The sequence below is a fragment of the Geotrypetes seraphini genome, chromosome 5 (assembly GCF_902459505.1).
Source record: "Geotrypetes seraphini chromosome 5, aGeoSer1.1, whole genome shotgun sequence".
NCBI classification, from domain to species: Eukaryota; Metazoa; Chordata; class Amphibia; order Gymnophiona; family Dermophiidae; genus Geotrypetes; species Geotrypetes seraphini.
The window spans coordinates 259,046,422-259,072,894 of NC_047088.1; the positions used below are offsets into that span (position 1 = coordinate 259,046,422).

At 44.8% G+C, this 26,473-nt stretch overlaps 1 protein-coding gene across 3 annotated transcripts in view; it reads left to right on the forward strand.

The window, feature by feature from the left end:
• The first annotated feature begins 1,832 nt into the window (after nucleotides 1-1,832).
• SMARCAL1 (SWI/SNF related, matrix associated, actin dependent regulator of chromatin, subfamily a like 1) overlaps nucleotides 1,833-26,473 on the forward strand; it is a 128,808-nt gene continuing 104,167 nt past the window's right edge. The window contains exons 1-6 of one of the 3 annotated variants that reach the window (XM_033946644.1): nucleotides 2,029-2,140; nucleotides 5,833-5,988; nucleotides 6,606-7,807; nucleotides 11,261-11,311; nucleotides 15,087-15,329; nucleotides 17,792-17,842. In XM_033946644.1, coding sequence (XP_033802535.1) covers nucleotides 6,865-7,807; nucleotides 11,261-11,311; nucleotides 15,087-15,329; nucleotides 17,792-17,842 — 1,288 coding nt within the window. In that variant the 5' untranslated portion in view covers nucleotides 2,029-2,140; nucleotides 5,833-5,988; nucleotides 6,606-6,864. Of the gene's footprint in view, nucleotides 1,989-2,015; nucleotides 2,141-5,832; nucleotides 5,989-6,605; nucleotides 7,808-11,260; nucleotides 11,312-15,086; nucleotides 15,330-17,791; nucleotides 17,843-26,473 lie in introns of those variants that run through there. The other 2 variants (XM_033946643.1, XM_033946646.1) reach the window with 2 other exon arrangements.

Genomic DNA, 26,473 nt, shown 5'->3' on the forward strand with positions numbered 1-26,473 from the left:
TTGGATTTTCAGCTCTGATAGAAATGAAATTTAAACAGAGAAAGACTGAAGATGGTGGATGATGAAATGCGTATTTGCTTGTCAACTATGTAGTGTGAAAGCAATGGAAGTAAGGAGAACAGATTGAGACATCTTGGTTGCTTTCAATGGAAGTAAAACCCGGATGTCTCAATCCGTCCCCTTTTTTCTGGAGCCATATGGTTACACTGTTTCACGTTTGGAGTTAATTTGCCCTCAAAAACAAGCTCCTCCATCGCACTGATTTGCAGTTCTATTCTATCTACTTTAGTTTCACCGTTGTTACAATTACCCCTACATAGAAAGAACTTTAAATAAATAGCTCTCAAATTTAGGGCTGTGATAGCGTTTTTAGTGCACGCAGAATTTTAGCGCGCGCTAAACCCGTGCTACGCAGCTAGAACACCAGCTCAATGCTGGTGTTAGCGTCTAGCGCGCAGGGCAATTTAGCACGCGCGCTAAAACCGCTAGCGCAGCTTTGTAAAAGGAGGCCTTAATTTCTTGTTGGTTTTGCAATTTTGATAAGTAGTGTACACACTCAACGTACTAATAATGGAAGCAAGTCTGCTATAATGCAATATCAACAGGAAAAGGACTTGTGCATATAGAAGTCTATAGTTTCTTACAGTACCCTCAGATACCTGAACTGTTAAATCATTGACGATTTCTAATAACAGCATTTACAGGCAATGTAATGTAATGTAATGTAATTTATTTCTTATATACCGCTAAATTCCGTTAGGATTCTAAGCGGTTTACAGAAAATAGACAATAGGGTGCATTAAAATTATAAGTAAGATAGGTACTTAGAAATTCCCTTACTGTCCCGAAGGCTCACAATCTAACTAAAGTACCTGGGAAAATGACAATTAGTAGAGTAATGAAGAAATAAAAATAGAGATAGATGAGAAAAATAAGAAAATAAACATTCTAATAAGACTACAATGATCTAAAGGACTTTGAAAGGTTGAAAAGAGGGGAGATAGGAAATAGAAGCAGAAGGGAGAACCGTTAAAACTATAGAATTCTGGGGAAATTTAAATGAAATTTAAATAATAAAATAAAAACAAAAACAAGTGGCAAAACAATGAATGAGATTTAAAATATATCATAAACTAAAAAGAAAGTGAAAAATAAAAAACAAAAACAGTCAAGACTGAAGTCCAGCTTGAAATTACTTCACTGCTTTGGCTGCCAAACTTCTCCAGATGTCATCCGATCCTTGTCAGCAAACCGGAAGCCCCAAATCCAGTGTCTCTGGTCATCAACTCGTCTAAAACATTCACACTCGCCTCCTGCATATACAGTGCTCAAATGTCGGTATAAAGGTTAAAGACAGCATTTATCTTAAGCACTGTATACGATTTGAATTAGGTGCACTAAGCATTTGCACTTTATATTTATTATAAATACAGAAATGATAGCTCTTGCCTGTATATGCTGTTATCAGAAATCGTCAATGATTTAACAGTTCAGGTATCTGAGGGTACTGTAAGAAACTATAGACTTCTATATGCACAAGTCCTTTTCCTGTTGGTTTTGCAATTTTATCATTTCAATTCTAATGTGCCCGAGCTAAAAACGTTTGAGAGACAGTAAGCCATCCCTCCACAGGTAAAAAAACTTGAACAGCTGATCTCCCAACGGCGCCCTAAACTCTGTTTAGAGGAGGGAAAAACCCATAAATACAGCCAAAACAAAGCTAGCCCGGAAGCGCCGCCATTACTATTTTAGCACGAGCCGAGGTAGTCGCAAACGCGTGCTTGCCACGCCCCCTCCCCCTCACGTTCATAGGCAGCGTCACTGACGCTCCCGGAAGCTCTCACAGTCCGACGCGCCCAGAAGGGGCGGGCCTCTGTCCTTCTGCCTGGGGATTGGTGCGCGATTCTGCCTGTCGCTTGGTTGCCGTCGGTGAGGGCAGAGTTCAGGGGTCACGTCAGCGCCGCCCGGCTGTTTTCTGTTGCTTGGCGGTGAGTTGTGCTTTTCTTTCTTCCCCAGCGAGATGTTAGTCTCGGTTCCGTCTTGGGCGTCTCGAGTCAGAGGGTTTTTACAGGAATTCTTTTATGGAATTTGAATCGTGTCTTTTTCACACATTTATATAACTGAAAACATCCAATTATACGTAAACTAGTCATTAAACTCGTTACATTAATGCTAGAATATATGTCTGTCTGTCTTTCTGTCTCTCTCCCACCCGCTGTGTGTCTCTCTCCCTGGCCACCTTTCTCTATCTGTCTTTCTGTCCCTCTCCCTGCCCCTGTGTCTTTCTTCCTTTCTTTCTGTCTCCCTCCCTCCCGCTATCTGTCTGTCATTATTTCCCTCCTTTTCCCTGTGCAGCAGCATGTTCACCCCATTTCCCTGTGCAGCAGCAACAGCATTTCCCTCCTTCCCCCTCCCACTTTCCTTTGCAGAAGCAGCAGCGGTATTTCCCTTCATTAGATCTTGTAAACTGTTAACCTCTAATCTCTAACTATGAATGTTCCTTTCAATTTATGGAATTTTTCTAATTCATTGTAAACCGCATGGAACTCCACGGTCCTGCAGTATATAAACTGTTGTTATTATTTTCATTGTTGCTATTATCAGATATTCACTGCTACACTCTGTAATTCGATGTCTGCACAGTTTCTCTTCATTGTAAACCGCCTAGAAGTCGCAAGATTGTTGGCGGTATATAAGAATAAAGTTATTATTAGTTATTATTCAGGTCCCCCATTCCCTTCTCTTACCGTGAGCTGTCCTGCTCCATTCGGCCCCTCCCTTCTCTTAACGATCTGGCCTGCTCCGTTCGGCCCCTCTCCCTTCCCTTCCCGTGGTCTAGCCTGCGTTCCAGTTGCTGGAGTCCTGTTCTTTTTCGGTCCCCCCCTTCCCTTCCCGCGGGCTGGCCCGCTGCGGCCGAAGGTTTTTTTTCAAGTTTAAAAGTGCCGGTGGCGGCTCCTCTCATGATCCCTGCCAGCATCGGAAACCTTCTCTGACGCTGGTGCAGGCTCGTGAGAGGAGCCGACACCGCAGCTTGAGAGGTGAAGAGCAAGGAGTCCAGCGCTGCCGGCCGGTTTGACGAAGTGAGCACGGGAGGGGGGAGTCGCTGCCGAGACTGCTATGTTAGACGGAGTGAGGGACCCTTGTATGCGCGCATGCGCACTCTGCCGACCACGGAACTACAGATCAGGCAACACAGTGGTAGTGTGCGCATGCGTGCTTAGCGTTTTATTATATTAGATAACAGAAATGCACCTAATTGTCTGTTTATGTGTAAATACCACCGTTATAAGTCATGATGTTGCATTGGTTTGAACATTTGAGCAACTAGTTGGGTTTTGGGGGGCTCATTCTTAGGGCTTCTTTTACGAAGCTGTGTTAGTGGCTTTATCGCGCGCACTAACCCCCGCGCTAGCCGAAAAACTACCGCCTGCTCGAGGCGGTAGCGGCTAGTGCGGCCGGCAAATTAGCGCACGTTAAACCGCTTCATAAAAGGAGCCCTTAGGGCTGCCACATGGCTCAAGAAAAGGGTGGATGGATTGACACATCCGGGTTTTACTTCCATTGCTTTCCAATAGAAGTAAAACCTGGATGTGTCAAGCCATCCTCTCTTTTTCTGCAGCCGTATGGCAACCCTATGTGATTCTGTAGACAGCGCCAGATGCCTGCCGTCTACATTTCAGGCGCCTGCATTTTGGGAGAATTGAGCTTAGTGGCACCTAGGTTGCCCATAGAAATACCCACTTAGGCGTTAGGTGCTGCTAAGCACCATCCAATAGGCGCCCATCGCCCAATTAATTTTTTTCCCCAATTATTTAGGCCAGTGTTTTTAAACTTTTTTACACCCGTGGACCGGCAGAAATAAAAGAATTATTTTGTGGACCGGCAAACTACTAGGACTAAAATTTAAAAAACCCCTTTCCGCCCCATCTCTGCGAGCTCAGTCCCCACAAATCATCTGAACCCATCCGCACAAGCCTCAGTTATGATTTTATATTGAATGATTTTATATTGAATGTATTTTATTAAAGTATAAAAAGAAACAATATAATGTACAATTGTCATTTTATAATAATACAGAGCAAGGATCAACAAAACCCGTCTCCCCTCCCCTTCGCATATCTACTATCAAGAAAACTGAATAAGCCATGCTACACAGAAATATAATGCTAACAGAATACTGTAGTCACACATGACAGGGATAGTGTTAGGGGAGTGCAACTAGGGCAACTGCCCCCTGGCCAGCTGGAAGCTAAAGAAGCACTGCCTGGGCTTTGCAGTCCCCAGTTATGTCTAACACCAGCTCTAGCAGGATATATATTTCAAATTTGATATATTCTAATCACAAAATAGAAATATAATTATTTTTTTAACTTTTTGTCGTCTCTGGTTTCTGCTTTCATCTTCTTTTCACTTCCTTCCAGCGTCTGCCCTCTCTGTCTCTTCAGTCAAGCATCTGCTCCTTCCATCCACTGTCTGCCCTCTCCCCCTTCCATATGGTATCTGTCTTCTTTCTATGCCCCTCTCCCCTTTCCATCCAGCCTGTGCCCCCTCTCTCCTTTTTACATGATTCATTCCAGTTTCACTGCTCTCTTCATTTTTATCTCTCCTACACCAGATCTAGCATCATTGTCCCTCTCTGCTGACCCCTTCCCATCATCAATCTCTCTACTTTCTCATGCTTGTCTCTCCCCTTCCCCTCCTCTAATCTCCCTGCCAGCTGTTTCCTTCCTTTTTTCCTTCTCCCTTCCCTCTTCCTCCTGTCCAGCAATAACTCTCTTCCCTTCCTCCCCTCCCAGCAGCATCTCTCCTTCCCTCCAGGTCCAGTAGCAGCTGTCCCTTTTTTTCCCTTGTCCAGAAGCTTCCCAGACTCTTTTCCCTCCTCCCCTCCCAGCAGCATCTCTCCTTCTCCCTCTCCAGGTCCAGTAGAAGCTGTCCCTTTATTTTCCCTTGCCCAGCAGCTTCCCAGCCTCCAACAGTGGCTTTCTCCCCTCCCAGCAGCTCTCCGTACTTGCCAGCGCAGCGATTCAGGAAGACAGCCTCGGGTCCTTTGAGTCGCACCGCCTCTGAGGAAAGAGGAAGTTGCATCATCAGAGATGTCCCCGACTCGGCAAAAGCCCCAAGGCTGCCTTCGTGAATCGCTGCACTGGTAAGTAAGGAGAGGTGCAGAGAGGGGAGAAAGCCACTCTCGGAGGCTCCCCATGATCTCTTCGGCCCAGCGCGGACCAGCTGGAAATATCTCGTCTATCTTGCCGGCCCTGCGTGGACTGGCAGGAAATTGAAGTTAATCAATCTCGCCGGCCCTGCGTAGACCGGCAGAAATTTCCTGCGGACCGGCAGTTGAAGAACATTGATTTATGCTATTAAAGGCATTTTGCCAATTAACCCCTTTTACGAAGCCGTGTTAGACTTTTTTTTTAATCGTTGGTCACAGCAGTATTAGCTCCGATGCTCATAGAATTTCTATAAATGTCGGAGCTAATACCACCATGGCCGGCAATAAAAAAGCCTAATACGGCTTTTTAAAAGGGGGGGGGGGAAGTTAGAATCAGCTCCTCACTGCCCAGGAACAAAAACTGTATTACATAGTGTATAGTAATTTGATAATTTGAACTGGGGCAGGGGATTAATTTCTTTCTAAGTGAATTCCTTCATTTTCATGATGAAAATACTTGTATGTTTCCACTTTCAAATTTGCTCTAGGAAAATGTGCTTACATTTCCATATAGAAACATAGAAAAATGAAAGCTTACTACTTGGTGTACATAATTTTGCGGGATTAAAATATGCATGTACTTCTGAATTCTGAAAAGGATTTATATAACTGCATTTCAGCCCTGCCTTCTGGAATGCTGACTCGAATAGAGGGTGAAGTTACATGATCGTGAGCTGTATGCCCATTACTGCAGTGGAGGGATGGCCTAGTGGTTAGAATTGCTGCCTCAGAATTTTGTGACCCTGGGCAAGTCACTTGATCCTCCATTGCCCCAGGTACCATAGTTTGATTGTGAGCCCACTGGGACTGATGGGGAAACTACTTATGATTAGAGTACCTGCTTATTGTTCAATGTATTAAAAATACAGTACTTGATTAAATCAACTTGTCTCTTCTTTGATATTTCTGGGCCATAGACTGTAAAGTCCACCTGGTATTGTCCTAGGTTCCAAATGCTGAAGTTGCCGTCCAAGCTCACTCCAGCCTATTCAACCATCCTGTTTGCAGGATATCTACCATAGTCTGGCCAGTAACATCATCATGTTCCAAGTTAGTGGAGGTCCCATTGATGCCTTCCCCAGCCCATTCTATACCAAATCACTACATATGGGACACTGACCGTGCAAGTCTGTCCAGTACCGGCCTTAGATACAAAAATAAAATGTCCAGGCTATTCTTTTACTAAGCATGTCCCTATTTTTTCTTTGCGTATTTCCTCACTCACCCAAATAGGTTAACAGTAGATATCTGTTCATTTTTTCTTGGAAAGTTTTTTTTTTTTTTTTTTTTTTTTTTTTTAAAGGTATCTGCTAATGTAATGTTGAGATGATCTTATGTTAAAATGTCTTAACTTTGGGCTTATTAATTTTTTTTTTTTTTTTACTCTCAACAGGTTAAAATCAAATATGTCTCACTCTGTCGGCTAATGGGTGGTTTAAGCTTGCCAGAGCATGTGACGTGGAGACTTCTTATCACTTGACTTCCAGAAGACAAAAATGCACAGAGTTTTGTAGCTTTTGCAAACCAGTTCAGGGGCAGCCTGAAATGCTGGAAGAACAAATTATTTTTCTTGTCCCTGCCCAGAAGAAATGGGATTATGCTTGGCATAACACTTTCACTTAAACATTGAGGACTCTCTTTAGTTGTGGAAGATGTCTTTGAGTCTCACAGAAGAACAGAAGAGAAGGATTGAAGAGAACAGGCAACGGGCCTTGGCTCGGAGGGCAGAGAGGCTGGCAGCTAAGCCGCAGGATATGAAACAACCAAATGGAGGGCAAGTGTTGGCCAAGACCGCAAACCAGACTTGTTCAAATCGTCTAGAAGGTTGGCAGCAGCAATACGTAAAACAAGGGAATCGGAGTGAGTTTCTTCATCAGAACACACACAACCCAACTGGTCCCATCCAAGGAAAGCCTCCTTCTGCAGAGGTGCAGCAACCAACAGTTCGCCCTCATGGAATTCCACAGCGGAGCAATCCTGCAGTGGGCACCAGCCTCGATGGCCACAATTCAAGGTCTGAGCCTGTGGGATCTATGCAGAACTCTTCCAGTCCTTGTTTTGTGGGATCTGATAGTCACAACAAAGTTCAACAGACATCTTCTCATCCAGAGTTCTTACAGCCCAGCTATCCATCCGGGTTTAATAAGGTTACAGCAGCAATGCTCTCTGATTCAAACACCCTTGAGCAGACTAGCAGCACAGAATTCATGCTCAGTCTGAATAAAAATGGCATTGAGTGTGTCGGCAATGAAGAAAGTCAGTGTGTGAACTCTGCTGATTGGGAATCATCTTGTAACTCCGAAATGAAGAGGGATTCTGAGACAAAGAATGGCACTAATGTTTCCCACTTTTATGGTGCAAAGCAAGCTTTGAAGCCTTTTGCAGCTGGTGAGAATGTGGCATTAACTGATGGCAAGGCTCAGGTGTCCAGTGCCAGCAGTGGGGGTGCGCTTTCAGGCACTGTGCTTTTAAAAAAAGTTCCAAATGCTCTTAAAGGAAAGTGCATGAAGCACAGTGAGGATCGATTCCGGGTGGAAGTTGGCTATAATGCAGAACTTATTTCCTTGTTTAAGACTCTGCCCAGCAGGAATTATGGTAAGGGAATCTCCTAGTGTGTAGTGGTTCTCATTGCAAGGTTGACGACAGTACTCAGTGGTGGTCTTTGAAAGGTCCAGTGTTAATGTGACACATCTTCCCTGGTTTGGGAGACCTATTCTAATAGGACCTATTGTAGGGACACTAAGCATGAGAGCTGAACTCAAGTTTTTGGTTTTCATATGCGGATCCTTAACAGTGAGCCATCTGCACCATCCTTTCCAAATGTATTTTTGTGACTTGGCAGCTTGGTCCTCCTTTTGGATTTCAGCTCCCTTTGTGTGCCAACCTCTGTTGTAATAACGCACTAGAGATTTACCCCTCCCCCCAATAATTTAATAATCTCTTACCTAGCTCACCAGTAACAGTTCTGGGCTGAGATTGCAAGGCACAACTCTTTCTGGACCTCTGGTGTATATGCATCCTGGCCTGAGCAATTACTGAGACTCCCAGAATTCTTTGGGTTGCGGTATTCTTTTTCCTGTTGAAAAAAAAAAAGATATTTCACCTGTCTTGGGGGTTATTTGACTTTGCCCTGCAAAGATTTTCTCCTATGTCATTTGTCATTTTTTTGCACATTTCTGAATTTTACATGCTGGGAGGCCTCTTTTGGGGTGTTTTTTTCCTCCTTGCTAGCTGCTTGCCTGCTATCTGGCCCTATTTCCTTCACGTGTCCCATCTTGGGTTGGTGGGGTAGATGCCATTTGCCAAAGGGACTTGAAATTAACCTAACAGAGTTGGCTGGCTGAGTAATGGAGTGCATTGTCATATTGGGAACTTTGGTTCAGTTCCTGGGTCAGGGCTAACTGGGAAGTCATTGTGCAATAGCAACAGTTAAGGCAGGGTTGTCCAATGGCGGTCCTCGAGGGCTGCCATCCCGTTGGGTTTTCAGGATTTTTCCAATGAATTTGCACGAGATCTGTTTGCATTCACTGCTTCCATTGTATGCAAATAGATCTCTTGCATATTCATTTGGGAAATCCTAAAAACCCGACCTGGCGAGAGCTGAAGTTAGACACCCCTAAGTTAAGGGGTAATTCTATAAGGACGGTACCAAGAATGCATGTAAATGATCAGAATAAAATCGGATATACAAATAGTATGTGTGCACATAAGTATATTGATGATGGTATTCTAGCTAAGTGTTGTGCTGTAAGTTGGGGCTTAAATTTGATGGCACATAATTTGAAGGTGGGTGTACAGGTACACATGAATGAAGCGTGGGCAAGGAGCACAATCTTGTCTGCAAACTATAGAATGTCATGATTACATGCCTGTTTTAGCAATCTAGGTGCGAGGATTTATACCGCCTCTGTGACGTCTACTTTCCTTTATAGCATACTACTATTAATTATTTCTAGAGCGCAACCAGATGTAGGCAGCACTGTATAGAACTACGAAGGAAACAGTCCTTGCTCAAAAGAGCTTACAATCTAAACAGACAAGACAGATAAACAGGATGCCAGGGTGGGGGATACAGTTAGGGGGGGGTGGTTAATCTGCTGGCTAGGGTGGTGAGTTGAGGGCAGTGAGGAGTAAGGTTAAATCACAAAGGTGGGCATTCAGTCTGCTTTTAATCAAGAGACAGGGCTTGGCAGATAAAACAGATAATTTATTCCAGGCATAGGGGGCAGCTTTTTGAAAGGTATGAAGTCTGGAATTGGCAGTGGAGGAGAAGGATACAGCTAAGAGCAGCTGATCTGAGGAATGGCTGTAAATAGGCTTCCCTGGGAGTTCTATAAAAGGAGGCCTGTTTGGATGTAGGGTTCACAACCCCAGCATTCTGGGACCTCAGCTGAGGATTGTCTTTTTGATGTGTAAAGCAAGGGGGGAAGAGGACACAAAGTAGGAGGGAACATCGTCAGATAGTTGGACTACTACAGGGGTAGGCAATTTGGTCCTCGTGAGCCAGAGCCAGGTCAGGTTTTCAGGATATCCACAATGAATATGTATGAGATGGATTTGCATGCACTGCCTCCTTGAGATGCAAATCTATCTCATGTATATTTATTGTGGATATCCTGAAAACCTGGACTGGCTCCGGCTCTCGAGGACCAGAATTGCCTACCGCTGGACTATAGCACTGTATGCCTTCATGCTCAACAGAGTCTGGTGCTGATTGAGTTAGAAGTCCGAGGAAGCAGGACAAAGCCAATGAGCAACCTCCCCCTTCCACCGAAGAATTAGAGATAGTCATTCTTCTTGTGTTTATGTCAGGGGTGTCCAATGTCGGTCCTCGAAGGCCGCAATCCAGTCGGGTTTTCAAGATTTCCCCAATGAATATGCATGAGATCTATTAGCATACAATGAAAGCAGTGCATGCAAATAAACCTCATGTATATTCATTGGGGAAATCCTGAAAATCCGACTGGACTGCGGCCCTCGAGGACCGACATTGGACACCCCTGGTTTATGTGCTTCACGATGTGGGTGTACAGCCAGTGTTGTCCACTTGTAAAGAAATAGCCTGACAGTGGTAGACTGGACATGCCAGGGTTTAATGGTTTTTAAAGCTAAGACAAGGGAAAATAAAGAATAAATACTGCTATTTACTTCCAAATTGATGAGCAGCCTGTTTATGGCAGAATGCCAAAGTTCCACTGCTGAAAAACATCACTGATCACTGGGTTGTAGCTCAGACAGAGAGTGCACAGAGCCTACCTATTTGGAAGGTTCTGTCTCTCTCTTAGCCTCACTGTTCCAGCCAGCTATAAACCATGGTTTCCTCTAAAACCCAGGACTGGAGTGTTCTGTAGATGTTCCTCTCCAGCAAGTCTGGGAACACTATCTGTGCAGCTGGGCATATGGGCTAGGCCAGGGGTAAGCAATTCCAATCCTCGAGAGCCGGAGCCAGGTCATGTTTTCAGGATCTCCACCATGAATATGTATGAGATGGATTTGCATGCACTGCCTCCTTGAGATGCAAATCTATCTCATGCGTATTTATTGTGGATATCCTGAAAACCTGACCTGGCTCCGGCTCTCGAGGACTGGAATTGCCTACCCCTGGGCTAGGACTGTACCAGAATATTCATATTCAATTTGATTTCAGCCCAAAATACATTATCTGTATTCAGCTGAATAGTGAGTTAAATGCAAATATGAATCATTTAGAACTCTTCTGTGCTAAATTCTACTGAAATAGACACGTGATCTCTGGTTTCACATTGCTGCTCTTATGACTATGCTGTGTTAAAGCTCAGAACCCTTTATTCATAATTCAGCCAAATAGCAAAATCTGCTAGTCAGTACGAAATCATAACTATAATGAGGAAACAGATTTGTATTTCTAGCTGATAGCATCACAAGATGTTTCGTGCATCTTCATAAAATTACGTCATTAGCGTGTAGCTGGAGGAGCTGTTCTATTATTTTCAGTAATAGCTAGAGCCAAAGTTTTAATGTGGAGAAGGGAGCACCCCAAACTGACAGCAGACACATTTCCTGTTCTAGATCCCGTCTCCAAGATGTGGAATTTCAACCTGGAGGACTACAATGATCTCAGTAAGTTCTTTTTTTGTTCTTGGCATCAGTGGACTTTATTTAGTTGGTGTTTTCATTTCTTTGATTGTATACTGTGAAGGACAAATGTCTTGCAGTTTGACGATTGAGGTTTATATAAATTTGTACATTAGCATCAGAATAGTTGTGTATGAAACAAAAGTCAGTGAAACCCATTGTATTTCTGTGATATTGCAATAAATTGAAAGGAACACAGCAAAGATAATGACAAAGAAAAATATGTTGCTGCAAATTAATTTCAAAAAACATCTTTTGTTACAGAGCATAGCTACTCTGTTCTGGCACCTCATAATCCTGTATTCCAGTGCAATAGGTGTGTCATTCTGGAGAAGCAAGTAATCTTCCCATGGCCATGAGCCTTTGCAGAAGGAATCCACTCCAGGTTTTTTCTGTATCCCTCCTTCACTGAGAGCTCTACTGCCATCTACAGTTTTTTCCCTTCTACATGTGAACCTGAGGAAGTGTTTCTGTTCTGCTCTGCTCTTTTCTTTTCTTTATTTTATTAGAATTAATTTTAGATTTTCTTCTGTTTGTCAGTGCTTGGAGCTTCCCTATATGTTGGTTCAGCTCTACCTGCACGGAGAAGAAGCTGATGTTGTTTGCAGCTGACAGGCCAATCCTTGTGGTACTTGTTAGCCAGCCTGCAGAAGCATTTTTGGAGCTCAGGGTCATCCCCAGTAGTGTTACTCACCTACTGCTTAGCAGGGGTATGAGCGCAGGCTGTCGAGCATCCATAGAAGGCTCAGTGCCCACCTCATTTTAGCTTTGTGAATCTGTCGGTCTGCAGGGGCGTGGGGTTCAGTCAGACATTGAGTCTAACTGGCAGCCTGAAGATTGAGCGTTGGAGATTCATTCTGGATGAGGCAGTGATTTCTTATTCTTTTTCAGCTACCTTAGGGTGCTGAGGCAGGCTGCAGCACAGTGAGTAAGGCAGTTACAGCCTGTGAGATGGAGGGGGGGGGATCCGTAAATTGCAATTTGAATGTTTCTGCATGTTTGTATATGTTCACCCCTAAAATCGCCAGTTTTTGGTTTTCTATTTAGCCGTTTTATAGTGGGTTTTGGCACCAAAAATCTGACAACGGTCATCTTGGATTTTAATGATCTTTTTTTTTCAAAAGTCTCCTATACCTTCAAATCTTCTTGTTTGGCCTCAAAACCGGAGGGGATAAAGTCCAATGGCTCTTTTACCAACTAATACATGCCAGAATTGCACAAATTGTGCACCGGTGGAGCATCCTTGTGCCACATGCCACACCGCTCAGCCTCTCCTTTGTGCTCTCGGGCTGTAGAACGGGTGGCAAGCCCTTTGGTTTATGCCATTTTCTTTTCTGGGCCCTGAAATAGCATCTGTTCTGTGCAGAAAGGTGTGGACATCCTTGCACCCAAGAGATGCAAGTTTGGCATCCTCTTCTGGAGACTCAGCTTCGCCTGGTTCAGCATTTCCCTGGAATTCATCAATTTGATGTTGAAAGCCTTCCTGTTGCAGTTCAGGCTGGAACCACTCCAGGCACCACATGTGGGAGCACGATCTCCCAAAATGCTCCTGCTTCACAGGCTACCACTGACCAAGGCATGGGAGACATTACGGATGCAGATACAGATGATAAGTCTTTCACTGTTCCCTTATTATCTTAGGACACACCCACTCTATTGGGGGATGCAGGACTCCAGTCTGGTGCTTTGAAGCCTGTTCTGGCTCTTCAGCTGAGCTGCTCCCTCTTCCAAGAAGTTGCAGTGATTCCAAGTCAGGGGAGGCCTCTCTCAGATTGGGGGGCCAGCTCTAGATTTTGCGCAGGCATGGGTTTGGATTTCATCCAACTGCTGGGTTCTGGATATCATCCAGAGTGGCTACAAGCTGAAATTTGCTCGGCCTCAAACAGATTAGTTTAACTCTCCCGTGGGGTGCACAGAAAAAGCGACCTGAGTGCAAGCCAGTGTGAGACGGCTGCTAGACATTCAGGCCTTAGAGCCTGTGCCACCCGAAGACTCGGGCTCGGGCAGATACTCCATATACTTCATCGTGCCAAAGAAAGGTTCTGATTATTGGAGACCCTCGGATTGGTGTATGGTGGATCAGGTGATCCAAGTCCTGGAAAATCTGGGTTGGATTGTGAATTACAGAAAGAGCCATTTGTCTAAGACATAATCCCTGGAGTACTTGGGGTTCTTGTTTGACATGGCTGCCGGCTGTGTCTATCTTCCAGAGGTACACAGACGGAAGCTTCGCAATCGGCCTGATCAAGCCAGCTCCATCAGCATGAAACTATCTTCAAGCCCTACGTTCTATGGCAGTCCAATAGATGTGGTTCTTTGAGCAAGGGCCCATTTGCATCCTCTCCAGCATGCGTTGGTCTCTTTACAGAAGTCTCTGTTTTGGACAATGGAGGCCTGGGCCAGCATGGACTGGTGGCTCTGCTCTTAGTCCCTCACCAAGGGCATGCTCTGTGTAGCATCCTAAGTGGTTGAGGAAACCTTGGCTGGGGAGCTCATTGCAATCATCAGCCAATTTAAGGAGTGTTGATTGCCCAAAAAGAGGAAGTGGTTGATCAACCGGCTGGGACCTCGGCTGGCTCTGCTGAAACTGCGGAAGACTCTGGAAGGCCAAGTGGTCTGGGTCTTCTTGGACAATGCTAAAGCAGTGGCCTATGTCAATCGCCAGGGGGGCACCAAGAGTACATTTCTGGAAGCCTGCTTGCTCTTCAGGTGGGTGGCACACCATCTACAGGTGCTCTTAGTGACACACATAGCAGGAGTGGACAATGTTCAAGCCAACTTCCTCAGCAGACAAATTTTGGATCCGGGAGAAGGCCTACACTAAGTCTTGGCAGACTTTCCAGTAGTGATGTGCCCAGGAAAAGGTGAAACTGTTTTCAGCTCTGGTTTTGTGCTGTTGGCTTTTCTCCAAGCCAGCCTTGACAAGGGACTTATGAAGGCTGGTGATTGTGACATTGGCAAACCTTACCTTCTAAACCTTCCGCAATGTTGCTCACAAACATATTGAACAGAATAGGTCTAGAACTCCTAGATTTCCTGAACCAGTGAGAACTCAAGTCTTACCTTTCTTTAAAAATCAATCAATCACAGATACACATCTATGCATACTGAGGTAAAACCAGGACTGGCTTAGTTTGTCTCTGGTGATCTGGAGCAGTCATGTAGCCTTAGCAGAGAAATTAACAGAAAGCAGGGAGAATAGACAACAGACTGTCTCTACTGCTTTGTACTGGGCTGAGATGAGCTAAGAGCGAAGGAGTGACTGACAATGGTATTATAACTGTGCCTTGAAAATGTCTTCACACCCTCTTTTTGCTGTTTTAAAAAATACAATTTTGAATGTGTTAAAAGTATGAGCTTGCTCCACTGATCTCCACAACATCCTTTCCATCCGGCCCTCGGGACACACCAAGCCAGAATGGATGTCAGGATACTCGCAATGAATATGCATGACATAGATTTACATATGCTGGAGGCAGTGCATGTAAATTTTATCTCGAGCATATTCATTATGGGTATCCTGAAAACCTGTCTGGTTGGGTGCATCCTAATAATCTGGGTTGAGAGTCACCACGCAACACTTTCAATTTTCGAATTGTATTTTTTTTAGACAACAGAATGTGAAAAATGTAAAAAGATATGAAGTCTTTTATGCAAAATTGCTTACAGGAAAAAATAAAAACATAAATCACTGAGCTCTTTCTATAGAATTGTGAGAGGATCTTTGGGTAAGCCTGTCTTCCGTTTTTGTCCTCGTTAGTGCAAGCGGTGCAGTGCCTTCCTTCAGTGACTTTGCAGCCTCTGGAGGGGATGGATGCCAAGGATTTCCCACAGGCATCTCTGCCCTCAAGTACCATGCTGCTGATGTGCAAGAACTTGCAAAAGCCGTCTGCCATCCTGAGAGGGAGGTGTGTGCTCGTCTCCCGATCCCGCTTCGAGGTAGACATTGGCTACCATCCAGACAGCATCGGTGCATTTAAACAGATAAGCTCCAGGAACTATGGTAAGTAGGATAAAAGTGCACGAGTCAGAGGCATAGGCAGCTGGACCTCGGGTCTGCTGTCAGGACATCGCAGGCAGTTTTCTTTGACATTCGCTCACAATTCTGTGCAGGACTGAATGTGGGTACAGGGTTTCCATTTAGAAATGTAATACAGTACTCCCCCGAAATTTGTGGGGGGTTCCGTTCCAGGAACACCCGCAAATTTTGAAAGATCACGAATATGGGTTTTCAGCTAATCTAAGGTAGGAGAGGGCAGCTGGGGTGCCGGCGGGTGCTTAAATTGTTCTTATGAAGCCGGGCACATTTTCCGACCACCTCTTCCTGGTATTAAAGTCATGGTTACACCAATCAGGAGCTGCTTTAATACACCAGATAGCGTGTCAAAGCAGCTCCTGATTGGTGTAACCATGACTTTAGTAGCAGGAAGAGGCGGTTGGAAAACACTGCGAATTACTGAGTCCACGATTTGCGAACCGCAAATTCGCGGGGATTTACTGTATATTAAAGCATTCCACTTCATTCACATTTCTTCCATCCCTACCATGGTCTCTTTAATGCTTTTTGTCTCCTTCCCCCACTGGTTTACTTTAATATTCACCGTCCCCCCACCTCCTTCTTTGAGGTTCAAATGCTTTAATTCAACTTTTCAAGCCCCAAAGTTAACATACTCTAGACTCTGTTTCAAGCCCAAGCAAAAGACGAGAGAAGAAAAGATTTACTTTTATATTGTATTTTTTTAAATGTATTAAAATTATGAATGTTACTAAAAGATGCATGAATAGCTGTTGTGGAAGCTGTGATGATTGGTACTAAGGCTCAAAAGTTTCAAATGTACAGTGGTACCTTGGATTACGAGCATTATCCGTTCCAGGAGCATGCTCGTAATCCAAAATGCTCGTTTATCAAAGCGAGTTTCCCCATAGGAAATAATGTAAACTCCACACCCCCTCCCCCCCGAGGCCAGGGCGCTGCTCCCCCCCCCCCCCCCCCGCTCGTGATCCGGCACCCCTCGTGAGAATAGGCACCCCCCGCCCGACCAACTTTAACTCACCCCTCCTTTGGCACCGGCATGCAGCCCACAAGTGCCGGTGCCGCTTGAAGATCTTCTTCTTCCCAGTCTCTGCCAGCTTTGAGCATGCATCTGCTGAGATTCTCGGCGAGAGGGAGAATTAGAAGGGCTTGAGCATGCGCAGATGCATGCTTAAAGCCGGCAGAGACTGGGAAGAAGATCTTCAAGCGGCACCGGCACTTGTGGGCTGCGTGACGGTGCCAAAGAGGGGGTGAGTTAAAGTTGGTCAGCCAGGGGGGTGCCGGGGGGGTGCCGATTCGAGCGGGAGGGGGCCCTTTGCGAGCGGGGGGGAGCGATGCCGGTTATCGGGGAGGTGCTCGCAAATTGAGTCAACACTCGGTTTGCGAGACACGTTTTGCGAGAATGTTTTGCTCGTCTTGCAAAACACTCGCAAACCGGGTTACTCGCAAACCGAGGTTTGAAATGCATCACACTGTTACTTAAGTGGCATCTGACCCCTAGTGGTGTGACTGACAGAGAATGGCTTGACAGAGAATGGCTTGAAGAATAAGTAAAAGTAGCTGCTACCTAGTGAAATTCCCTAGAGGAGCCTTTCACTCTCAGCATCTCTGCTTCGACCCCCCCCCCCTCCCCCAGCAGTCAATCTCACTCTGGTCATCTTTCCCTTCCTCTCTCCCCCACCTTCCTTTCTCTTTTCCAGGCCCTGCAGTCACAATTTGCCGGCCTCTGTCCAAAGGCTTCTTTCCCCCCCCCAGCCTATGGAAGACTTCCCTTCCTGCCTATACTGATAATGCCATCCATACTCCTTCCTGTCCTTTTAAACACCATAGCCATATTAAGCACTTGACGAGTCTGTACTGGTATTTTATTTATTTATTCAATTTTCTATACCGTTCTCCCAGGGGAGCTCTTTGTACAATGTTCTCTCTAATTTTTGCTGGCCTGTGTGCCCAGAAAAATTACATTTTGGGTGCAAATTTTCAACGTCAACTTTGAGTGCAATATAGTCTATGTTCAAAATGTTGTGGGTGCAGTTGCTAGATGTATGTGCTCCCTTTCTGACACAGCTTAGAGGGAACACTGCTATTGTGTGTGTATATATATATATATATATATATATATATATATATATATATATATATATACTGAAGGTGTTCTCCAGGGTGTGCTGCATTCGTGCTCTGAGCACACGTGGAAAGGAAGGCCTTTGAGTAGAGCCAACTCATATGCTGGACTCTTAGGTGAAAGTATTTTCACGCCTGCTGCTAATGCAGATTCTTCTTTACCTTGAGAATTTGTGCTTTGAGTTAGACAGTGTCCCACCCCTGAGGTGGCAGATGTGGTAGGTTATGCAGCAGTCCTTTGAGGTGAAGAAGACTGGTAGGGTATGACTTATTCCCTTCTCTCTTTTTTTTTTTTTAATTCCTCTCAGACATGAAGACCAGAAAATGGAGTTTCCTGCTGGAAGATTACCAAAGGCTAAGTGAGAAGCTGCATTTTCATATATTATAGTTTCATATTGTATGCCTGATACCTATAAACAACCTTTATCTTAATATGGGGTGAGTGAGCGAGCATCCTCCTGAAGCCTTGCTATAACTTGAGAGGGATTTTCTAGGGTAGATAGCAATGACTGTCATGCGTGACGGGTCTGTCCATGTTTTCCAAGCTGCAGCAGTGGTACTAGAATGTGGGGAGAGCAGGGGATGACGGGCTCATGGGCGCAGGTTGTGCTTGGCTTGTTTACCTGTGGCAACTTATTGGGAGTGTGTGAATGTGCAGTAACGAGTCCAGAGGATTTACTTCCCTTGGCTGTGTGAATATGAGGAGGCATCTGTCTAGGAAATGTTAAATCCAGCATATACCCCTTTCCTTACAGTTGGTGCAGATCTCAATCACTTTCCCGTGCAATAACAGGTTTGTAATGCACAGCATAAAGTGACTAATTTTCCTTTCAGGAATCATCCCCAAATGATAGCAGCCATTGGCTGAGATTTATTTTTATTTATTTATTTTCAAAATTTATGAACCGCTTAAATCTAAGCGATGTACAAACATCATACATACACAAATTATAAACACAGACAAAAACATCATAAAATACAACAATTGAAACAATTTAATCTTTCCAATTTCCCCTTAATACCAAAATTTACTGAAATCTGGAAAAAGAAACTCACTGAGTTTAGAGGAAGGCATCAATGAATGGTTGCGTTTTTAGTAATTTCTTTTTTTTTTTTTTTTATAAATCTTTATTGAGTTTCAAAACCAACAAAAATGCAATACAGTATGGGGCTCATAATCGAAAGAGAAAAACGTCCAAAAACCAGCCTAAGTCGGCACTTGGACGAACATTTCTCAAAAACGTCCAAGTGCCAATAATAAAACCGGGTTTTGGACTTATTTCTAAATGACCTAGGCCTTCATAGTGCCGCTCAACGTCCAAAGCTAAACGAGGCGTTTCGGGAGGCGTGTCAAAGGCGGGAGTTGGGCAGGACGTGGGCCAGCTTAGACTTAGTCGTACAGCATGTATATCCAAAAGTTTAAAACAGAGCCTAGACGGAACTTGGACGTTGTGACTTAGACCATGTAAAACATGGTCTAAGTCACAAAAACCCACCTAAAGTCACCAGATAAGCACTTCAAACACATAACACAGACCCCCACACACTACCCCAGTGATCACCAACACCCCTCCCCCACCCCCATAAAAATTATATTCACAACTTTAAATTTCAGCCTCCAGACCATCATCACCTGGCTGCCTGGCATAGGAAAACCTAGTCGTCCAGCCCAGAGGCAGCTTAAGTCGTCTTGGGGGTGGGTTAGGGACCCATAGAGAGGAGGATCCAAGCCCATAAGCCCCTGTAATCACTGCATTGATACTTAAACATGTGCACTGCCCTATACACCCCCAAAACCCTTTTTGACTGGCATATAAATGGCTCCTGCAGCCATAAGGGCTATTGGGGTGGTAGATAAGTGGGTCTAGGGGATTCTGGAGGTGGTTTGGGGGGCTCACCATCACCTATAAGGGAGCTGTAGTGAGGAGAAGCCATGGCACCCTTTTTGTGAAGTTCACAGCAGTGCCCTGTAAGGTACCCCACTATTTAGGTGGCATGTCTGGGTGTGCAGTCCATCACTTTGCAGACCCCTTCCATGTCCAACAGGACTTGTTCTAGGCGTTTTGGACTTGAACAGAAAGTTGGACGGAAATGTGGTATAAAGATGGACGATTTAGTGGCTTGGACGATCAGATCAGCAGAACGTATAATTAGACAATTTTCGAAAGTAAAAAAAAGTTGGACGTCTCTTTCGAAAATGTGTCTTAGGCTCTTTTTAACTTTCGACGACTTGCGAGATGGACGTAAACGGACTTAGATGTCCTTTTCGATTATGCCCCTCCACCTATACAAATAATATTAATCATATATGCATTTATAATCAATCAAAATCCATACAATAAAACCCCCCACCCAACCAACATTTCATAACGGAATAGAACCATACAAAGAAATACCCCCTCCCTTCTTAAATGACGTACTATCTTTACATAATTTCATTGTTCCTGGGATGGAATTCCATAGGTTTTTACCAACAATGGAAAAGAGATATTTTAGATTTCACATAACGAATACTATTTTCCTTTAGACTAGTTAGTAACATTCCCCCAGCAGATCTCCAGCTTCTTGCGTTTTGATAAACTTGCCACAAGTTATGAAAACAAGTTGGAACAGAGGAATATGTTCGTCTTCCCTCCTAATGTTGTTACCTTTATATATTGAAATTAATACAGATTGTAACCTTTAAAGAATTTTCTTATTGTTTCTATATTGTTTTTTTCTTTTTTCTTTTTTTTCATAGTTGTTTGTTTTTGAAATATTGTTTGTCTATGTAATAATTTACCTATGTTTTTAAATATTCGTACTATTTTGTATATCGCCTAGAATATAGATTAGGCTATTAATCAAACTGTATAATAAACTTGGAAACTTGGAATACAATATTTGGTGAATAACTGACAGTAGTTTGTAACACATCCACTGTCTCCTGTCCTGGCCGACTCTGACAATTTTTTACCTTCCACCCCCCCCCCCCCCCCCCCGCATATCTTTTTAAATTCCTCATCTAGTGGTGTACTGGGCAGGAGTGAGCTTTCCGTGCTCCTGCCCCATGCTGAGCTCCTCTGAATGGTGCTGCAAGTAGAGAATGACACGGTGAATGTTACCTGCGGTTAGCCGCAAGTAGCCGCGGGTAACCCGCCAAAACAGTGGAGGGGGGAAAGGTGCGCACCGCAGGTTTGGGGACAAGGCAATCCACCGCCTCGTGGAACGGTGAATGGCCTTGTCCCCGCAGTTAAGGGAGGGAACGTGCGTGGTCCCCTCCCTCCTTCCTACCTATCTGAATCTATCTATCTCCTTCCCTCACTCCCTCCCCCCCTTACCTTCGTGGTGCGTTTTAAGGTTTGAGACTTGTTGAAAACCACCGAAGCGTACGTGCAGTCGTGTGCATGTGTGGACAGAAGCTTCTCCTCTGACGCAACTTCCGGTTGCGTCAGAGGAGAAGCTTCCGCCCACACATGCACGCGACTGCACGAACACTCCGGCGGCTTTCAACAAGCTACAAGTGCAAAAAACTTGCTCATGCCTGGTACACCGCTGGGCTGCGAGAAGTTGAGGCAGCCATTCAGAGAGGGACTCAACATGGAGCAGGAGCACAGAAAGCTCGCTCCTGCCCAGTACACTGCTTGACCACCAGGGATTTACAAAGGTATGCGGGAGGAAGCAGGAGTGAGATTTTAAAAATTGTCAGTCAGCTGGGACAGGAGATGGGAGGGATCCCTCCTTTCCTTTCCTACCACTGGACCACCAGATCATACGGCAGGCTCGGTGCAGGACATTGGAAGGGAGTTGGGACAGGATGCAGAGCCTGGCATGGACGGAGGGGGCAGGGTGGAGAGTATTGAGATTTTATGCAACCCCGAACCCCAACATTGGAAATGAGAGCAGCCAATCATAAGAACATAAGAAGTTGCCTCCACTGGGTCAGACCAGAGGTCAATCTCGCCCAGCGGTCCGCTCCTGTGAAGTGGTTTCTGACCACTTCTATAACCTACCTCAAGTTCTATCCGTACCCCTCTATCCCCTTATCCTCCAGGAACCTATCCAAACCTTCCTTGAACCCCTGTACAGAGCTCTGGCCTATCACATCCTCCGGAAGCGCGTTCCATGTGTCCACCACCCTCTGGGTAAAAAAGAACTTCCTAGCATTTGTTCTAAACCTGTCCCCTTTCAATTTCTCCGAGTGACCCCTAGTGCTTGTGGCTCCCCACAGTTTGAAGAATCTGTCCTTATTCACTTTCTCAGAGATGAGGGTCCCTCAGATTTGAGTGCTCCCCAACTCTATAATAATAGCTATGAAAAATATGGAAAGAGAAAAACTGAAGAGAGACACAAAGGTTGGAATGAAAAATATTTTATTATGCAAACAAAAATGGCACAGATTTCAGCTGTTTGTGCCGGAGGGGTGTGTGGTATCTCTTATGTCATGTCACACCACCCTCAAATCCACAACCCTCAAATCCAAATGACAAAGCAGCAACTTATATCGTAATTGCTCCATCCTAATTGCATATACGTTTTTCTGCTTACATTTTAAATATGCATACATAGTATCTGGAAGCAAGCAACTTGTCTCTTAGTCCTCTCCTTATATGGTATTTCCCTTAAGCTTCCTCTTTTCACTGTCTGACACACTAGTCTAATATTATAACCAATGTTTTGATTTCCTACTACTACAAAAAGTAATTTTCCAAAAACTCTTGTTACATTTCTAGTTCTACTATCTTTGGTTAATAAAAGCTATGGGCTGGTTATCAATAACCCATATGGGCTCTGCTATTTGATATACTGTATATGTCAGACTCAACACCAGGTGTTAGTATAATGCTGTCAATTGTTGCTGTGGCCTATTATTAGCTAACTTCACGTGGGTTTCGCAACATATCAAAAGGAAACATCTAAATAGCATTCCTTTCCAGTGTCCTATGGCTGAAGCTCTAAGCATAGATATCATGCACCACAGCTCTGCTCAATGCCGTTAACCCTAAGATCTGTAGCGAAGCATGTTTCAGTCTCGTGTATTAATCTTCCACTATGATCTCTGTTAATTTTAGACCTTCCTTGCACAAACAGCTTCAAACTCTTGTTCTAGAAATCTCTCTCATGTTCAGTGTTACGTGTAACCCAATTTTCCATTCTGACCCAATAACATAAAGTATAATATTTATGCTTTATTGTTCCACATTTTCCATGCCATTGTATTCCCTTTCCCAAATCACTTGCTTTCTTTTTTTTTTTTTTGCAAGTCTGTCTCTCATCTCCCAGGTCAATGTCCCAAATCACCTGGCATCCTGCAGTTATTACTCCAAACTTGTCACTCTCTCCTGCACAGAGCAGTCGGAAAACCTCAAGAAGAGCCTGGCAGGGCAGGACAGGGAGTGAGGGGGACTGAGTGAAGAGCCTGGCAGGGCACATGAATATTAACCCACCCTCCCCCCGCTATTCGAGTCGACCTTTTTTCCTCCTTTTTGGGAGGGAAAAAGGGTACCTCGACTTATATTCAGATTGTCTTATATTCGAGTATATATGATGAAACTATTTTGAAAGCTTTTTCTTACCAAAACTTCAGAAGATCAATAAAGTCCTATCTTTTTGATACATTTGTAATTTCATAATTGCGTCTCTGGATCACCCTTACTGTTTGTAACGTCACTGCTTATCAGTTGTCTCTTTATTGTGAACCGCTTAGAACTGTTATGGTATTGCGGTATACAAAAATAAAGTTATTATTATATTAGAAAACCCAGTACACTTCCCCCTACCTATTTGTGGTGATAGGAGAACAGCATGGCATTGAATACCGAAAAACCGTGAATAACTTTTCACATGTTGTTTGTGGTTTTTTGGTAAAATAACACTTAAAAAGATAATAAACTGCGAATAACCTGACTTGCGATTTGCTCTGTACAACGCTGGGAGCTGTGATTTCCTCCGTGACCCGCCGGTGAGCAGCGATTTCCTAAGTGAAATGCCGGGTTCAGTGATGTAAATCAGGGGGTGGAGTCAGGGATCAAAACCCCCCGAATAATCGAAACCGCAAATACGGAGGAGGAAGTGTACTTGTAAATCTGGCATGAATATTCATTGTGAACATTTCAAAAATGCATCTGACTTTGGGGTCCCTGAACAGAGAACCCCCCGCCCCCGTTAGCTGAGAGTATCCATTTTATTGTGGCACTGGAGACCGATGATCTAATCTAATTTAGTATTTGTGCATCACACATACCAGTACAGGCTCAAGGCGATTTGCAATGTAATGAGAAAAAGATTACATATGATATGGGGGACTAGGGGAGAAAAGAAATTAAATATATAGAGAGAAGCTTGGTCAATATCAATAGAATATAGAGTGTTCATGTAGAGCAGGGGTGTCAAAGTTGGTTCTCGAGGGCCGCAATCCTGCCGGGTTTTCAGGATTTTCCCAATGAGTATGCACGAGATCCATTTGCATGCACTTTTTTCATTATATGCTATTAAATCTCATGCATATTCATTGGGGAAATCCTGAAAACCCGACTGGATTGCGGCCCTCGAGGACCGACTTTGACACCCCTGATCCAAGGACTATTAGGTTTCTTTAGACCAGGAGTGTGAAAGTCGGTCCTCGAGTGCCGCAATCCAGTCGGGTTTTCAGGATTTCCCCAATGAATATGCATGAAATCTATTTGCATGCACTGCTTTCATTGTATGCTAATAGATCTCATGCATATTCATTGGGGAAATCCTGAAAACCCGACTGGATTGCGGCCCTCGAGGACCGACTTTGACACCTGTGATGTAGAGTTAATTTGTTGACAAGAATTCAGTTATCAAGCAAGCATCTCCCCCCCCCCCCCCCGGGATCTTAGTCAACCTGCTGACATCATGGCCTGCTCCATGATTGCAGTTAGTGCCAAATGGCTACTCCCAGAAGCGGAAATGAGCCATATATCTCTTGCCTCGCTACGTGATGAGCTGGCTTGAAGCCTAGCTTTGTGTACTGTATCCACATTAAGCACCAGACAGGGAAGGGATTTGTATCTTTTAAAGGATGCCCTTTTCTGACTAGTTGTTTATAGACATGAATTATTCCTCTCTTGCCCCTTTCTTCCATCATTCTATCATGCTGTGATAAAAGGTCACATCGCAGAAGGTCTTTGGATGATTCACGTTACGCTGTTGATGCTGTATAATTAATTTCTCAGATGTATGAAGAGCCAGCTCACAAATTACTTCTGTTGCACTGTGACACAGAATTCCCTTCCAAGCGTGAGAGACTTTCTTCTGCAAGAGAGAAATATGCATTTACCCTCCTCGTCTATAGGTCAAACAAATTGGTAGTGGAGCTCTGGAGAGAAATGTTCAGATTTTTGCCTGCTTGGTGATATTACTTGAGTTTACCGTATTTTTTGCTCCATAAGATGCACTTTTTCCCCCCACCACCTCTCGCTCCAACAGCCTAAGTCTTTCCCGAGTCCCACTTCCTGATTTCTGGGTTGCCACATCGCCTCGCGCTCACTGAACAGCTCCTGCACCACGCTGAGGAGGTTCAGCAGCCAATCCTCGCTGCTTGGCATTCTCCTTCACGGATGGACGCTCTTGCCGCTTCCACCTCTGCTGTTTCCCTGTTCCGTTTCATTAGTTCGAGTGAGTTGCTACCATGGGCCATTCCATTGGATCGTCCCCGTCCCCGTTGTGCGGTCCGATCGGCTGCGCGTGTCAAGAGCCAGCGTCGGATTAGCTGTTTGGCTCACTGCGCGCGCAGGATCCAGATTCGTGCTCTGATGTGCAATTGTGTACATGGAGACATGTAAGCATGGCTCAAACATGGCGGTCAAGAGAGTAAATGGCTCCTCCGCCACCGACTTCAGCTTCAGCATCACCTTCATCCCCATCCCCGTGATCCAGCCAGCTGAGTCTGCTCTGCTGTCTGCGAGTAAGAGAGGCTGATCCACTATGCCTTCTATGGCACTGTACACTTAACCTTCAATAGGCATGGCTGCTTCACAAGTGAGTGGAGGTTAAGACTTAAAGCATGTGGATAGCGCGGCTGGTTTTAAGAAAGGTTTGGACAGTTTCCTGGAGGAAAAGTCCATAGTCTGTTTAATAGTGGGCAACCTGACTATCTTGCGGGGAACTTCTCGTCTGGGACTTGCGAGAAATGACGGCAGCCATTCACGTATCGGGGCAGGACCAGGCAGGAGCACGAAAAGCTCGCGCCTGCCTTGTCACCCTCTGACACTGCCAGAAGAGTCAGCCAGAGGAAAGGGCAGCAGCGCAGGATACAGCGATGGACCGCAGCGATTAAAAAAAGGTACGGGGGGGGGGGATGCTTGCCTGCCTGTCACTAGGCCTGCCTGCCCTGCCCTGGCCTACCACTAGACCATCAGAGGGAGGACAGGGTGCAGAACCTGGCAGGGAGGGGGGACAGGGTGCAGAGCCTGGCAAGGAGTGTGGGGTTGGGTGCAGAGCCTGGCATGGAGAATTTGGTTAAGAATGGTTTTTTTTATTGTTTTCCTCCTCTAAATCTAGGGTGTGTCTTATGGAGCGAAAAATACGGTACTTGCCAAGATAGCTTGTTGGCACTAGTGTGAGCTCTGTATTTCTCATTACTTAAAAGCAGTGTGTATAATTAGTGCTTTCAGGGCTCTGCTCAACAATAGAAAAAATAGGTTTCCCTGCTTCCCCCTGGGGTGGCAGAGGGTTGGATGCTAGGTGCTAAAAGCAAGGCCCAAAATAAAACCAGCAGTAATCATATAGTGAGTGGCAGAATGGAACTTATGACTGTCGTGGAAGTGATGAGATGTTAGTGTAACAGTGAGACTTTTGGATTGCTTAAGGGGGGTATTGGGTGAGGTGTTAGGGTAGGGTGTTATGGTAGTGTTCTCAGGCAGGAGGGAGTGGGCATCCCTCTTGCCAGTTTCAGATGGAGGTGTTGGGGGATAATTTTCTTAAGGAATGCAATGGAGAATTCAGAACTACGAGTTCCAGCATGCAGTAGGTTAAACCCTGAA